The sequence below is a fragment of the Rhinoraja longicauda genome, chromosome 3 (assembly GCF_053455715.1).
Source record: "Rhinoraja longicauda isolate Sanriku21f chromosome 3, sRhiLon1.1, whole genome shotgun sequence".
NCBI lineage: Eukaryota > Metazoa > Chordata > Chondrichthyes > Rajiformes > Arhynchobatidae > Rhinoraja > Rhinoraja longicauda.
The window spans coordinates 12,281,307-12,297,151 of NC_135955.1; the positions used below are offsets into that span (position 1 = coordinate 12,281,307).

A 15,845-nucleotide genomic window follows, 5' to 3' on the forward strand; every position below is an offset into this window, starting at 1 on the left:
TGACCTTCTCCACAATAAATACAGATGAGAAATGTTCATTTAAAACCACATCCATCTCTCATGGATGACCATGTTGATCCTATTCTCTTTAGTTAGCCTTTTGCTCTTAATATACTTTGAGAATTTCTCTGAGTTTTCCGGTATCTTATCTGCCATATCAATCTCATGTCCTCTTTTTATCCTCCTGATTATTTCCTTCTAAATTGTAAACCACCATCCCTTATGCTTGAGAGGCTTGCTTGATTCCCAGCTGCCTATATCTGACATATGTCCCTTTTGCTTGACTATTGCCTCAATATCCTTCATCAATCATGTTGAATAGCAGAACAGTCTTGAGTGGCCTACTTCCTCCCCCATTCCTTACATTCTACGGACAAGATTCCTCAGACAGTAGCTTGACTCTGTGTAGTCTGCCGTCAACCAGAGGACATAGGTTTAACTCAAGAACCAGAGGATTTAGGTTTAACGTGAGAGCTAAAAGATATAATAGGAAAAAGAGGGGCAACGTTTTCACACTGAGGGTGGTGGGTATATGGTCAGGGGGGGGGGCAGGGGAGGGCAGTTGAGGAAGGTACTATGACAACATTTAAAAGACATTTGGTCAGGTACATGGAAAGGAAAGGTTTAGAGGCATATGGGCTAAATTTGGGCAAGTGGGGTTAGTGTAGATGAGCATCTTGGAAGGTAGGAACAAGTTCGGCCGAAGGGTCTGTTTCCGTATTGTATGAGCCAGATTCATTTAAGACAAGTTTAAGATGCGAAGGGAAAGATTTAATATGAACCTGAGAGGCATCTTTTTCACACAGAGGGTGGTGGGTATATGGAACGAGGTGCCAGAGGAGGCAGTTGAGGCAGATACTATGACAACATTTAAAAGACATTTGGACAGGTACACGGATTGGAAAGGTTTAGAGGTTTGGAGGCCAAGCACAAGCAGGTGGGATTAGAGTAGATGGGGCAACTTGGTCGGCATTGGAAGGTTGGGCCGAAGGGCCTGTTTTCGTGCTGTATAACTATGGTTTGAATCAAAGCAGCAGAATCTTACAATAATAGCATAAAATCATAACATGGAAATTGTTTATCCTTCAGGCTGCATTTACGCAACGGTTGTATCTCCAAACGAACAGCTCGAGGATGCAAGTGGAAAATAAAACCTCCTGCGCATGACAAACCTCCCTGGTAATTTCGGATAACGTTGAAGTCACAGATCATGAGTTGAATTGGAACGCTTGAGACTCGGGACTGGGGAGCCCCACTGTAGAGGACGTCTGTGAAACTTCGGAGGCTTCTGTGCATTTGAGATCCTCATCTGTTACGGAGCCAGGACGGACCAGAGCAATTCATTGCCAGTGAGCTGCTTCTGAAGTTCAGTCACTATCGTAAGATAGGGAGTCAAAGCACAGCAAAAATCTTCTGAAGCATAGTAATGAATGGATAATTGAAAAATTAATGCTGGACCCTGGGTATTTGGGGAAACGTTTCCCCTGCTCATCTTCAGAACATGAAACTATCATCTTGTTGTGAGATTGCACACGTTTGCTTTTTGGGGAAGGACATCAGCTGTTTTCCATCTGTTCAGCCCCACTGCAAGGGTGGATCGCAGAACAACAAACAATCTGTTGGAGGAACTCGGCAGGTCTGGGTGGAGGTGTAGGGTGGAGGAATTGTCAAAGGAAGGGTGACTCTTATCCATACTTGGGAAAATGCTTCAGCAAGCCATTCAATTCAAGGACAAATAGGGATGTGAAACAACTGCTGGCTCACAGTGTGACTAAGAACTATTCCCTTCACATAATACTTCAATTAGTCATTCTTTTTACAGACCTTTTACCTCTCTCCAGTCTTCCTACTGATCTTGGCAACTTAACATTGGTTCATACAGCACAGAAACAGGTTCTTCAGTCCAACTAGATGCCCCATCGATGCTAGTCCCATCGGCCTGCGTTTAGCCCATGTCATTCTCAACTTTCCCTATCCATGTACCAGTCAAATGCCCTTTAAAGGTTGTGATAGTTTCTGCCTCAATCACCACCCCAGGCAGCTCATTCCATATACTTACCACCCTCTGTGTGAAATGTTGTCTCTCAGGTTCCCATTAAATCTTTCTCCTCTCACCTTAAACATATTCCCTGGTCCATGATTCTCCAATTCCGGATAAAAGACTCGGCATTTACCCTGTTTATTCCATTATCATCTTATACATCTTTATATGATCCCCCCCCCTCATCCTCCTGTGCTCTAAGGAATAAAGTCCAATGCTGCCCAATTTCTCCCTATAGCTCAGGCCCTAAGGTCCTGGCAACAGCCTTGTAAATGTTCTCATCAGACTTTCCAGCTTGTCATGGATGTCTGGGATGATAGAAGAAAGATTAAGTCTTAATTAGGATGAGTAGGCCATTCAGTCTCTTGTGGCTGCTGATCTACTCAATGTAATAATGATCCCTTCCCTGCAGCATGTTCCTGCACTAATTCATTATCTATTGATTTCCTTAATCACCTATCAATTTCCAATTTTTCTACATCACCAAATATATTCCAGCTTTGAAATTGAGAATGCACAGCACAGAATGGGCCATTTGGCCCAGATTGTCTCTCCTTTGCCCAACCTCATTCCCCTTTAGATCACGACTGATCACTATTTTCATCCTCTCCCTCCAGCATTTTACCTTCCAAAATCCAAAAATCCAAAATAGCTTTATTTGTCATTCGTTCAGAACGAGATTACTTAGCCAGCAGTACAAAAACACAAGACACAACCCCAACACAAACATCCATCACAGTGACTCCAAACACCCCCTCACTGTGATGGAGGCCAAAAACTTCCCCTCTCTCTTCCCCCATGCCCCTCCCACGTACAGACAACTCGACCCCTACCGAGGCGACCGACCCGCACAGCCCCCGCAAGGAGATGGAAAGTCCACGCGGCCGAGCCGCACCGGGCGCTGTTCAGTCCAGCGGCCGCGCCGCACCAGGCGATGGAAGGCCCCGCGGCCGAGCCGCACCGGGCGATGGAAGGCCCCGCGGCCGAGCCGCACCGGGCGATGGAAGGCCCCGCGGCCGCACCGGGCGCTGTTCAGTCCAGCGGCCGCGCCGCATCGGGCGATGGAAGGCCCCGCGGCCGAGCCGCACCGGGCGATAGAAGGCCCCGCGGCCGCACCGGGCCCTGTTCAGTCTCGCGTTGAACACATCTTGAACACCTTGAACACATCTCTGCTGTTCTCCTCAGTTTTTCCCTTTACGAAACAGTTCCACATCCCGGCCACTCTCTGGGGAAAACATTTTTCTTCTAAATTCCCTCTTTGATTGAGGGCAGCACAATGATGGAGTCGAGCTGCTGCCAGCGTTTGACTCTAACCTCCAGTCCTAGCAATGTGAAGTTTGCATGTTTTCCCTGTGACCATATTGGTTTCCTCTTGGTGCTCCAATTTCTTCCCACGTCCCACTGATGTGTGGGTTGGTGGGTGTATTGGCTGCTGTAAATTATCCCTGGTGTGTAGGTCAGGGATAGAATTGCAGGGCAGGGAGATAGAGGTCAATGGAAAGATGGGAAGAATCACATAGGATTGGTCTAAATTCATGTTTGATAATTGACACAGCTCAATGGGCCTAAGAGCCTGTTTCAGTGCTGTTTGATATATAGTACATACAGCAGTACAGCACAGAAAAGGCTGTGCTAAACATGATGTCAAGCTAAACTAATCTCAGCTTGTGTAGGAAGGAACTGTAGATGCTGGTCGAAATCGAAGATAGACACAAAATGCTGGAGTAACTCAGCGGGACAGACAGCATCTCTGGAGAGAAGGAATGGATGACCATCTTGGAGCTGTCTGTTGGGAGTGATAATGTATCGGGAGATACCTGTGTGTGCGGAGGGAATGGACAGGTTGATCATTGGAGCTGCCATTTTTCTGGTCTACTTTCTTGTGATTGGCTTCACTTTCTAGTGGTTGGACATAGGTGAACATCATGTCTAATCTCCATTGCTGGTGTTCATGGAAGAATCATGGGACCACCAGTGACATTATTGTCAGCCTCTGGTTCTGGTAATGGGGAGGGGGTGAGAGAGAGTAACTCGGGTGTGAGTGATCCTTGATTATGTTGGCTGCTTCCCCAAGGAGTAAATGCAGTTGATGGGTGGGGGAACGAGGGGAAACCTTTTATTCAATCTGCATGGTTAATCCTGAGCTTTCTGTTGCTTGTAATTTGAATCCTCATTGCAATTCCCCCTCTGACTATTTTTTGTGACTTCCTTATAACCAGTCTAATGCAATTTGAAGAACAGGGCTCATAGCTTCATTCCAGACTCCATTGAATTCAAGAATTCTGGATGATACTTTTTCTCTCTTTTATCAGAACTAACCAGTTCTACTGAAGATAAGCAAAAATGGAATATTGATCAGTTATTCTCTCAACGATTATTGCAATTTCAATAAGTTAGCTGAAGTTTCAGAGGTTGTATCGGAAATAGGATGGTGGATAGAGGGTGGATCGGAAATAGGAAATATCTCTGAAAGAGTGAGTCTAGGTTTGCTGTTGATGAAATTATCTAGTTGGTAAATTAAGGAAGGAAATTGGTGACAGAGAACACGAACAAAGATATAAACTAGAGCTGCAAATTGCACGTCAGAGATGCAAGAAACACCCAGCAGATGAGGCAGTGTCAGTGGAGAGAGGAGAAAGGAGTCAGTATCGCAGATGAATAACCTGCTGCAGAACTTCTGATACAAACAGCGAGAAATTTACCAGAAATTGTTGTATTCAATGTTGACTCAATGGTTCATTGGGTCAACTTGAATAGAACAATTTCTGGTGACTTGCTCGCTGTTTGTATCAGAACTGACAGCATCTGCGATACTGTCTCAGTTCTTCTGAAGAAGGGTCTCAACCCGAAACATCACCCATTCATTCTATCCAGAGATGCTGCCTGCACGCTGAACTACTCCAGCATTTTGTGTCTATTTTCGGTTCAATGGTTTCTTTATTATCACATGTACCAAGTACAGTGAAATACATTTTTGCATACATATCAGCAAGAATATCAATTTTCATAAATAAGCACAATCCCCCCCTAGTACATAATTCCTGATTAGTACAGTTGTCAGAGGTTATGAGAAGACAGGAGAATGGGATTAGGAAAGATAGATCAGCCATGATTGAATGGCGGAGTAGACTTGATGGGCTGAATGGTCTAATTCTACACGTATCACTTATGATCCTATGAACTGTGCCTCCCACAGATGAGCTTAGGGTGCAGACCATAAGACTCCAGCCCCCAGCCCTCCTGATTCAGTTAACCGTGCCTTTATTCTCCCTCCTTTACTCTCTCTACACCAACGACTGCCTCTCCATAGACTCCTCTGTCAAGCTAATCAGGTTTGCGGATGACACAACCCTGATTGGACTGATCCAGGATGGGGAGGAATCTGCCTACAGACGGGAAGTGACACAGCTGGCGTCCTGGTGCCATCGTAACAACCTGGAGCTCAATGCTCTTAAGACAGTGGAACTAATTGTAGACTTTCGAAGAGCTGCCTTTCCCTCCCCCCACTCACCATCAACAACACCACAGTCACATCTGTGGAGTCATTTAAGTTCCTTGGAACCATCATCTCCAGGAACCTTAAATGGGGGGCCACCATCGACTCCACAGTCAAAAAGGCCCAACAGAGGATGTACTTCCTGCGGCATCTAAGGAAGCACAATCTGCCACAGGCAATGATGGTCCAATTCTATACTGCTATCATTGAGTCCGTCCGCACCTTCTCCATCATGGTCTGGTTTGGCTCAGCCACCAAGCACAACATCCGGACACTGCAACGGATTGTTCGCACAGCTGAGAAGGTTGTTGGCTGCAACCTTCCCCCCATTGATGAACTGTACACTGCAAGGGCCAGGAAGCGAGCGGGCAAGATCATCTCTGACCCCTTTCACCCTGGCCACAAAATCTTTGAAGCACTTCCCTCTGTAAGGCAACTCCGGACTGTCCAAGCAGCCACAGCCAGACATAAAAACAGCTTTTTTCCACTAGTAGTTCTACTCAATAACCAAAGTATGGAGTCTCTTTTTTGCTCTGGTTTATTTTCACCCACATGTTTAGACCGTAATGTTGTATCCTTATTGTTTTGATGGGTTTATGCTTTCTTCTTAATTGTTAACTGTATTTTTGTGTTCTCATTTGTGAGCAGAGCACCATGGCACATTGCTTGTATATGCACATACTTGGCCAATAAACCTATTCATTCATTCATTCATTCATTCATTCATTCATTCATTCATTCCATCCTCCTCTCTGGTTCGCCGGTCTTCAAGGTCAAGTCTCACTGGGAGCCTTGAAGGCTCCATCGTGTCCAGACTGAAGCTGAGATGCCTTTACATGAGATTGGCCCTTATTAGAATAGTGCAGGAGGTCAGGAACAGCTAGATCAGAGTGGGAATGTGATGGAGAATCCAAGTCACAAGTATGGATGAACTATTAATAAAGACTGTGTGGTTATTGTATTCAATTTCTAAATCATATTCACACTTTAAAACTCTTCTCTATGCAAGGTGATAATGTCAGAGCATCCATGGTGATTGGGAGGAAGAATGGCACTGCCACACTGCCCTGCTCCTTCAGTCCCTCGATCAGGAATCCCAGCCCCATCATGATCCGCTGGATGAAGGGGAGTCCACGGGAAGAGTCCACAGTCTTTAATCACCCCCACTCTGTGAACCCTCTCTACAATGTCCCTATAAAGGGAGGAGGTCGATATGAGCTGGTGGGAAAACTAGACCAGGGAGACGCCTCTATCAGAGTGAAGGAGCTCAGACTGAACGACAGCAGTGACTATTTCTGTCACGTTTGGGTCAGGAATTCCACACAGGAGACGGTGACTCAGGATGAGACGAAACTGGAGGTTGTGGGTAAGGAAAGATCTGTCTGTATTGTGCTGTGAACGATAAAATCACATGATCAACTGTAAGAGGACATGAGATCGGCCCAATCCATTCCTTGCTCTGGGCTGCCCTCTCTCAGCACCGCCCCTAGTGGTTGGAAGACAGTACTGATTCCGGCCAGGATGCACAGAGCTCCCTGCAGCAGGGTCAGAGATTCAGAACCACATTCACCTGCTGAACCTCCAGACCCTGTATCTGTGACAGGGTCTGTGTTGCAAAGATCCACAGACCGTCCTGGGGTATTTGCATCAGTCTCTTTCATTCACATCCACTCCAGGATCCTGTATGTTCTCTCACTGAATATTAGAGCATAGAACAGTGCAGCACAGGGACAGCCCCTTTGGCCCACAGTGTCTGTGCAGAACATAATGGTAAGTTAAACTAATATCATCTGCCGACACATGATCCATATCCCTCCATTTCCCATAGATCCACGTGCTTCTCAAAGACACTATCATATCTGCAAATATTTCACTGCAGACTCCTAGGTGTCTTCTTCCAATCCTCATTCAGATGGACTCTATCCTCACACAGCATCAATAATGATTAATTCAATGAATTTTAATTGAATTTCTTCCTTCTCCAAGTCCCAGCCACCATCCTGGAGCTATTTGTTGAGAGCAACAATGGAACTGGAGAACACACCCTTGTGTGCAGGGCTGAAGGGAAGCCCCCTGCAAATATCACGTGGATCGGCCCAGGGAACAGCACACTGAACAGTAGTGAGATGAGAGTCACACATGATCCAGAGAAACTACTGACTGTGGGAGAGCTGCTTCACCCCAGGATGCCAGGGAAATACACGTGTGTGGCTGTGAATGAACACCAGAGAGACATGCGTGAGATCCACCTATTCGAGGATGGACTAAAAGTGTTGGCCATTCGGGCTGCCATTTACGCGGTCTATTTCCTTATGATTGGCTTCACTTTCTGCTGGTTGAAGAGAGGTGAACGTCACCATCTGAGCTCCAATGCCGGTGTCAACAGGAGCGATGCTGCGCCCCCCAGTGTCAGGTTCAGGAGATGTGGATCAGGCAATGTAACTTTGGGGCGAGGCGATGCTATATCCCACAGCTATGACCGTGCGTCTGTGGGTTACGTGGAGCTGTCCTCAGGTCAGTCCGACTCAGCAGTGCGTCCGATACATTTGCAACTGCATTGCTGCTGATTCCTGCATCCACATAGAACTCAAATTTCACATGCCTCCTAGCTGTCTTCCTTCTTCCTAAACCATGGCTTATTCTCAAACTTAGCTGACAGAGGCCTTGGCAGCTTTGAATCTATTTCATGAACATCTTTGCTAATTCTTTCCCCTGGGCAGAGCAAGAATAGATTTTCCCTGATCCTCATTTCCCACCCACTGGTCTCTGCATTCAGTGGATCAACCTTTTTTTCTTCTGTTACCATCGGTGCGGGTACACCAACAGACACATCTTCCACCTGCCTACACTTTCAGCATCCTGAGGGGACCATTCCCTTTGTGACTCCATGATCTGCTCTTCCGTGCCATTCCGCCATTTACTCGGAACTGTGCATGGGTGTAGCTTTCCAGGCTAGACTCTGCAATCAACAATATCAGTTTACTCACTTTCTCTGTTTGTGTCAAAGCTGGTCAGCTCTGCTGTAGATAATCCATCTGCATTATGAACTCGTTTTCTTCTCTCTGCGGGCACGGCCTGGTCTGTGGCCATTTCCTGTATCTCTGGCTTGCATTTGCAGCTTCTACGTGTTCCTTTGTGTTCTCTTTCTAAATGCCCAGATAGCTTTGTCAATCGCTTATTACGATGGAAACCCGGCCTCGCCCCATAAGACATTCTTTTATCGCTGTCCTCTCTCTATCTCACTCTTTCTGCACCAACAATCTTTATTTATTGTCGCAGCTATTCAATCAGAAGCATGAACTCTTTCTCTCTGCACAGATGCCGCCTGACTCTGCAAAGGTCCTGCAGAGACGCTATCTGATGATGCAAAGATAGGTGGGTTAGGAAGTGATGAGGCACAGTGGGCCGGCACAGACATATAGATGGTTTAAGTGAGAGGGGAAAACATTAGCTGAATTAGTATGATGAGGGGAAATGTACTCTGTAATGTTGCATTAAAACATCCTTACTTTTATACACTCATCTTGTGCAATAAAAAAACGCATTCCATTTGTCTTTACAACTGCTTACAATACCTGCACGCAAGTCTCTTGTGTTTCATGTACACGTACCCAATTTTAGGGGAAAATGAAACGGCAAGTTTGATTGGTATGTGACTGCAAGCCTTTTCCTAACTATCTTCCACAAATCTTAACACCATCACCCTCGTTCTACGGCCCACTGGTTCCTATTAGATTTCATTCCCCCAATATCAGTGCTTGATTTTTGCATACCTACCTGAATGTGGTATTTGATTAAAGATCTGAACATCCAAATACACTGCACCCGCTCATATTTTCCTACCAATTACATGCTTAGAAAAAAACTCCCAGCAGGGTTGTCAAACCTTGAATAAGTAAAAATGTGTGCAATTCTGATAGCCCCAGTACAGGAAGCATGTGGAAGCTCTTTGGAGAGGGTGCAGAGAAGGTTTACCTGGATTAGAAAGTATGACCTATGAGGTGAGGTTGGACATACTTGGATTGTTTTCTCTGGAGACTCGGAGATTGAGGGGAAATCTGATAGTGTAGTGGGAGCGGTCACCACAGAAATCAGGCCAGACGCCAGGTAAGTAGTAGCAATACTTTATTCCGCAACGAACACATACACCGCACTAAAACTCGTGAGTCGACACACCCAAAACCCTTTATGGCCCCAGACCACCTGACCCAAGGGAACTGACCCAGGAAGTGACCTAATCCCCCCCGTCCACTAAGTGCCGAGTGGGATGACCAAGGGAGTGGCCTAGCCCCCGGGCGCCGCCACAGGACCCCCCCCCCCAAGAACCGAAGGCACGAAACGGACAGGGGGACGGACGAAACGGCCAGCCCGCGTGCGCGCCACGGCGGGCGCAGGAACCGGAACCACCCCGCCAGGGGAAGGCACCAGCGGGAACTCCAGGGGTAAGGGCCGGGACGCGGGATGACCCCTGGGCGAGGCCGCGCCAGTAGAACCGGCTGGCTAACGTCCACGTGCGCCGGCTTCAGCCGCGAAAGAGAGACCGTCTCAGGACGACCCCCCATGTCCAACACGAAGGTGGCAGAGCCCCGCTCAAGCACTTTGAACGGTCCCTCATAATGCCGCTGAAGGGGTGTCCGGTGGGCATCCCGACGCAGGAAAACAACAAAAAGGCAGTCCTGCAGGGCGGAAGGGACATGTGACCGCACTGAACCGTGGCGAGACGTCGGCACCGGCGCCAGCGAGCCCACCGTCTCCCGAAGGCGTTGCAGGGCGGCCGAGGGCTGTTCTGCCTGACCCTGGGCGGAGGGAACGAAATCCCTGGGCACCGTCAGCGGAGCCCCGTACACCAATTCCGCCGAGGAGGTGGCCAAGTCCTCCTTGGGGGCGGTGCGGGCACCCAGCAAAACCCACGGCAACGCGTCAACCCAGTCCGGGCCAACGAGCCTTCAGAGCGGCCTTGAGCTGGCGGTGGAAAAGCTTCACCAGGCCGTTCGCCTGCGGATGGCACACTGTGGTGCGGTGCAGGTTAACCCCCAGCAGTTGGGCCATGGATGACCACAGCTCGGAGGTGAATTGTGGCCCTCTGTCGGACGTAATGTCCAGCGGAACCCCAAACCTGGCAATCCAATGTGCTGCCAAGGCACGGGCACAAGTAGAGGCACACGTGTCCGGCAGTGGAACTGCCTCCGGCCACCGCGTGAAACAGTCCACCATAGTCAGGAGGTAGGTGAAACCCCGAGAAGGCGGCAGCGGCCCCACGATGTCCACGTGGATGTGGTCAAAACGGTGGCGAGGGACGGGGAAATCCTGGAGCGGCGCAGGCACATGCCGCTGTACTTTTGCAGTTTGGCACGAGATGCAGGTGCGCACCCAATGCCCAACCTGCTTGCGTAACCCGTGCCAAACGAAACGGGAAGCCACGAGGGTCGTCGTCGCCTGAATGGAAGGGTGGGACAGCCCGTGGAGCACCTCGAACACCCAGCGCCGCCAGGCAACAGGCACGATTGGGCGCGGCTGCCCGGTGGACACATCGCAAAGCAGCGTCGCGCCCCCAGTGCCACAGGGAACGTCCTCCAACCTGAGGCCCGAAACGGCGTTACGGTAGGCGGACATCTCACTATCGGTCAACTGGGCCGCCGCCAGGGCCGAGTAGTCGATGCCATCGGCCACTTGCCGGACGCCTTGGACCGCGGGTCGAGACAAGGCGTCGGCCACCCGGTTGTCTTTACCCCCGATGAAACGGATGGAGCTAGTGTATTCAGAGATGAAAGCCAGCTGCCGCTGCTGCCGAGCTGACCACGGGTCGGACACCTTGGCGAACGCAAAGGTGAGGGGCTTGTGGTCCGTGTACGCGGTGAAGGTACGCCCCTCGAGGAAATAGCGGAAATGGCGGACCGCAAGGTAAAGGGCAAGGAGCTCGCGGTCAAAGGCACTGTAGTTCCGCTGTGCACCGCTGAGGTGCCTACTGAAAAAAGCGAGAGGCTTCCAACACCCATCCATATGCTGTTCGAGCACCGCCCCAACCGCTACTTCCGAAGCGTCGACCGTCAGGCTGGTTGGTGCATCAGCCCGTGGGTGAACAAGCATCGTGGCCGCAGCCAGGGCTTCCTTGGCGTGTTGGAACGCCGCCACCGCATCGTCGGTCCACTCAACCTCCCTGCGCTTGCCCGCCATGAGGTGGAACAGCGGGCGCATGATCCGGGCTGCAGACGGCACAAATCGGTGGTAAAAGGCCACCATCCCAACGAACTCCTGGAGGCCCCGCACGGTGATTGGGCGTGGAAACTGGCGCTCCGCGTCCACCTTGTTCGCGAGCGGTAGCGCCCCATGCGGGGTCACGTGGTGGCCCAGGAAATCGATGGATGACACCCCGAAACGGCATTTGGTGATGTTGATGGCAAGCCCATGATCGCTAAGGCACTGGCATAGCTGGCAGAGATGGGCAGCATGCTCCTGTCTCGAGCAGCTCGCCACCAAAATGTCATCAAGGTACACGAACACGTATTCCAGGCCACGGCACACACAGTCCATAAGCCGCTGAAAGGCTTGCGCAGCGTTCTTGAGTCCAAACGGCATGCGGAGGAATTCGAAAAGGCCAAATGGCGTCACGATTGCCGTCTTGGGGATGTCGTCGGGGTGGACTGGAATCTGGTTATAGCCACGCACCAGATCGACCTTGGAAAACACCATGGCCCCAGCCAGGTGTGCATTAAAGTCCTGAATGTGTGGGACCGGATACCTGTCGGCGATTGTGGCATCGTTAAGCCGGCGGTAATCCCCGCAAGGACGCCAACCACCGTCTGCCTTGGGGACCATATGGAGCGGGGACGCCCACGGGAGCCAGGTAAGTAGTAGCAATATTTTATTCCGCAACGAACACATACACCGCACTAAAACTCGTGAGTCGACACACCCAAAACCCTTTATGGCCCCAGACCACCTGACCCAAGGGAACTGACCCAGGAAGTGACCTAATCCCCCCCGTCCACTGAGTGCCGAGTGGGATGACCAAGGGAGTGGCCTAGCCCCCGGGCGCCGCCACAATAGAAGTATAGAAAAGCTATGAGAGACAGAGATCAGGTGGACAGTCAAAACCTTTTCCCCAGGTAGAAATGACTAAGACTAGAGGGTATAGTTTTAATACGAGGGGCAGGTTTTTTTCTACATAGATTGATGGGGCCTGGAATGCCCTGCCAGGTTTTGTGGAATCAGATACAACAGGGCATCTAAGAGGCAATTAGATAAGCACGTGGATATGCAGGGAAGAGGGGAATGTGGATCACATGCAGGCAGATTAGTTTACCTTGCCTTCAATTTTGGTAGAAACATGATGGGCCGAAGGGCCTGTTCCTGGGCTGTACTGTTTTATGTTCAGTATAATATGAATTGATTTTATCTAATCCCTTGAAACTTTCAAAGTGTGCTGTTATCACATGTACAGATTCCAGCAAAATAAATGCTAATTGTGTGAGGCTAACTGGTGTGTAGTTTGTTTATTTCTCTCAAACACCATTTGTTGCATTTGACACATGCCAACCTTCAGGAAACGTTGCAGAAGATGAGACATTTGGGGCAATTGCGTCCAGTGCATTTTACGGTTACAGGGGAAAGTGGCAGTGGAAAGGGAGACGTGAGTGTGGAGGGATGAGTGCACCTGGGTGCAGGGGCCAAATGGTCTCTTGTCAATTCAGAAATGGGAGGCGATATGAAGATAAGACCTGGGGTGGGCATTGTGTTGAAGTTGGTGGAAATGTCATAGAATGTTATCGTGGATGTGGAGTCTGGTGGGGTAAAAGATAAGGGCCAGGGGAACTCTAAACGTGTTCTGCCTGGGGAAGGGGGGGAGCTGTACGAATGAAGGAGACACAGGTTTATCATGCACAACTGTACGGTGTTGTGGAGTGTGGGGGGCAACCGCGTTTCCTCTAAAAGGAGGACATCCCAGATCTCCTATAGTGGATATCACCCATCTTGAAATCCAGTCTGAAGAAGGGTCTCGACCCGAAATGTCACCCATTCCTTCTCTCCAGAGATGCTGCCTGACCTGCTGAGTTACTCCAGCATTTTGTGATAGCTTCATCTTGAAATCATCTCAAGAAGAGGCTTTCCACTCCAGGAGATCTGAGATAGAAACAAGCAGCATGAGTTTGAGGTATTGTCAGGTTGGTGGTTTTTGTAGAAAGTGATGAGATGTGTTATGGGATGGGAGACCTCTGTCTGCTGGCTGTTCGTGGGTCACTATACGAAGAGGTGTTCAAAGAGCTGTCCCGTGGACAAATCAAGGGTGAATGGAATAGATCTATCAGATGGTATGTCAAGAACAAGGGTGGATCTGATCTACGGGAGAAATGTGTGAACAAGCGCTGATGGAACTGTGAAAATTTCACAATTACCCCCATGCTGCTCAATAAAACTTTGTATCTCTACCTTTTCCCTATTCACACCCCAGCTTTTGCAGACTTTTACAGGACGATTTTATGGAATACGATTCACCAAGAGAATCAGATGAAAAGGCAGCCCTTTTGTACCAGGACAGAAAAATAACATGACTCCTTGACAAATAACGACAAAGAGCAACACAGAAGACTGTAAATCAAATGGGAGTAAAGTTGAGGAAGGGCAGAAGACCAGGGTGTGGATATTAAAAAATGGAGCACTGTGAGCTGAGGTGCAAGGTTCAGCCACTGATTCCTGATATTTCTCTCTGTTGGGGAAACATTCAGGAAAGGGCTTAGACTGGAGTGGAGAAGATTGTACAAATATCAAGCTGCCAACAGAAATTGTTGAATGATTCATAGACATGGAATACACAGAGCACAGGAACTGGCACTAGGCCCATTACGTCCATTCTGACCATCTAATGCCCTCCAGTACAGATCCTACTTACCTGCAGTTTGCCCACGAAGGGGAAGGGGAGGCGGTGGGTGGATTCACTCGCATTCTAGAAACTTCCACGGACACTCAGCTTCCATCACACCACACGGTCAGACCAGCAGGCTATGTTTTCTCCGGATCACTCCCTATCCCTCTGGATCTCTCCTTATCCCTTTAGATCTCTTCCTCTCCCTCAGGATCTCTCCTCCTCTCACTCCTTGCAGTAGGTGGCGCTGCACAGGACAAAGGGATGGTTATCTCTGTCTGTACACAGAGTGTGACCATGTGACCATGCATTCACCAGGTTGACGGAGATGCTCGCCCAGAAGATGCGTTTGGTCCACTATGACCCATTTTTAGCCGATCTCGCTGGCCGCCGATGCATCGCCGTATGGTCATGGGCTGCAGGCACTCATTCATCCAGCAGGCGGTTCTCAAGGAATCGGACGCCTCATTGAAGAATGTGCTGCAGTGTGCTAAGATGGCCGAGCTGCTAAGTAAAGAACTGCACAAAATGGAGTGCACAGGCTCGACTAGGTTGTGGGCCTTTGGATGCCCTGCAGCTACCTGTGGCTTGGCTGGTCCGGGCGCCGCTCCAAGAGGCCGAGTAAGTGAACCAGACATGGCTTATCATGTTGGAGCAGCGACGGAGGACTCCTCGGCTATGCTTGGCGAGGCCGACCCTGCAACACCAGCAGGACAACAGACCTTCATGGTCAGATCAAGATCCCTGTATTTACAACAACTGGGACTTGAAAATGGCGCCGAACTGCCGACTGTACACTGTATTAGCGTACTATTGCTATACATTTGAACTGCATCTGAGATGCTAAAACTCTCGTTTGTTATCTTGTTTGTGACTGAACTTCAGCCAAAACGGTACACGATAGCGTGACAATTTCAGGCCCACCTTACTCACCATTGTCACTTTTGTGATGATGCAAGTAGTTTTATTAAAATCGATGTTACATTTTTAGTTATTCACATTTTTAAGTTTAAAAGGAGGGGAGAGGGAGGGGAGAGGGGAGGGAGTGGGGAGAAGGGAGAGCGGAGGGGAGGGTTGAGGAGAGAGGGGAGGGGGGAGGACAGGCTGCTGAACCAATGCAGGAGAGGTTTGGGCCCAATGGGTCCACTTGGTCTAGTATCTAATATGTAGCTAAGTGCTTATTTATAGTGATACATACTGAATTGTCCACAAAAATGAATTTCACTCTACCTGGGTGCATGTGACAAAGAGAGTACTGTAAAGAGTGAGGATAATAATAATTGTATCCAAACTGATAAATGCAGGGTTAGAAAGGATGAGCAGGCATCAGGTGGAATTTAATATTGAGCAATTATACCTTTGAAGACAGAAATTTGAACGAGAGGACACCATTGTCTTGTAGTACAAAGGAAATTACATTTGGTAGTCTTGCACCTTGTTCCTTGAAA

At 49.0% G+C, this 15,845-nt stretch overlaps 1 protein-coding gene across 1 annotated transcript; it reads left to right on the forward strand.

The window, feature by feature from the left end:
• The first annotated feature begins 6,539 nt into the window (after positions 1 to 6,539).
• LOC144611603 (CXADR-like membrane protein) lies at positions 6,540 to 14,869 on the forward strand. The gene is made up of 5 exons (XM_078430806.1): positions 6,540 to 6,903; positions 7,524 to 8,051; positions 13,081 to 13,167; positions 13,717 to 13,846; positions 14,716 to 14,869. Exons 1-5 carry the CDS (start codon positions 6,540 to 6,542, stop codon positions 14,867 to 14,869), a joined length of 1,263 nt encoding a protein of 420 aa, XP_078286932.1.
• Positions 14,870 to 15,845: the final 976 nt, after the last annotated feature.

Excerpts from the sequence above, each read along its gene's own strand:
- LOC144611603 (XM_078430806.1), top strand. The coding sequence starts at position 6,540 with ATGCAAGGTGATAATGTCAGAGCATCCATGGTGATTGGGAGGAAGAAT. Across the intron at positions 6,904-7,523 it reads GACGAAACTGGAGGTTGTGG|TCCCAGCCACCATCCTGGAG; the intron begins GTAAGGAAAGAT and ends TCCTTCTCCAAG. Across the intron at positions 13,168-13,716 it reads GTGGCAGTGGAAAGGGAGAC|AAAGTGATGAGATGTGTTAT; the intron begins GTGAGTGTGGAG and ends TGGTTTTTGTAG.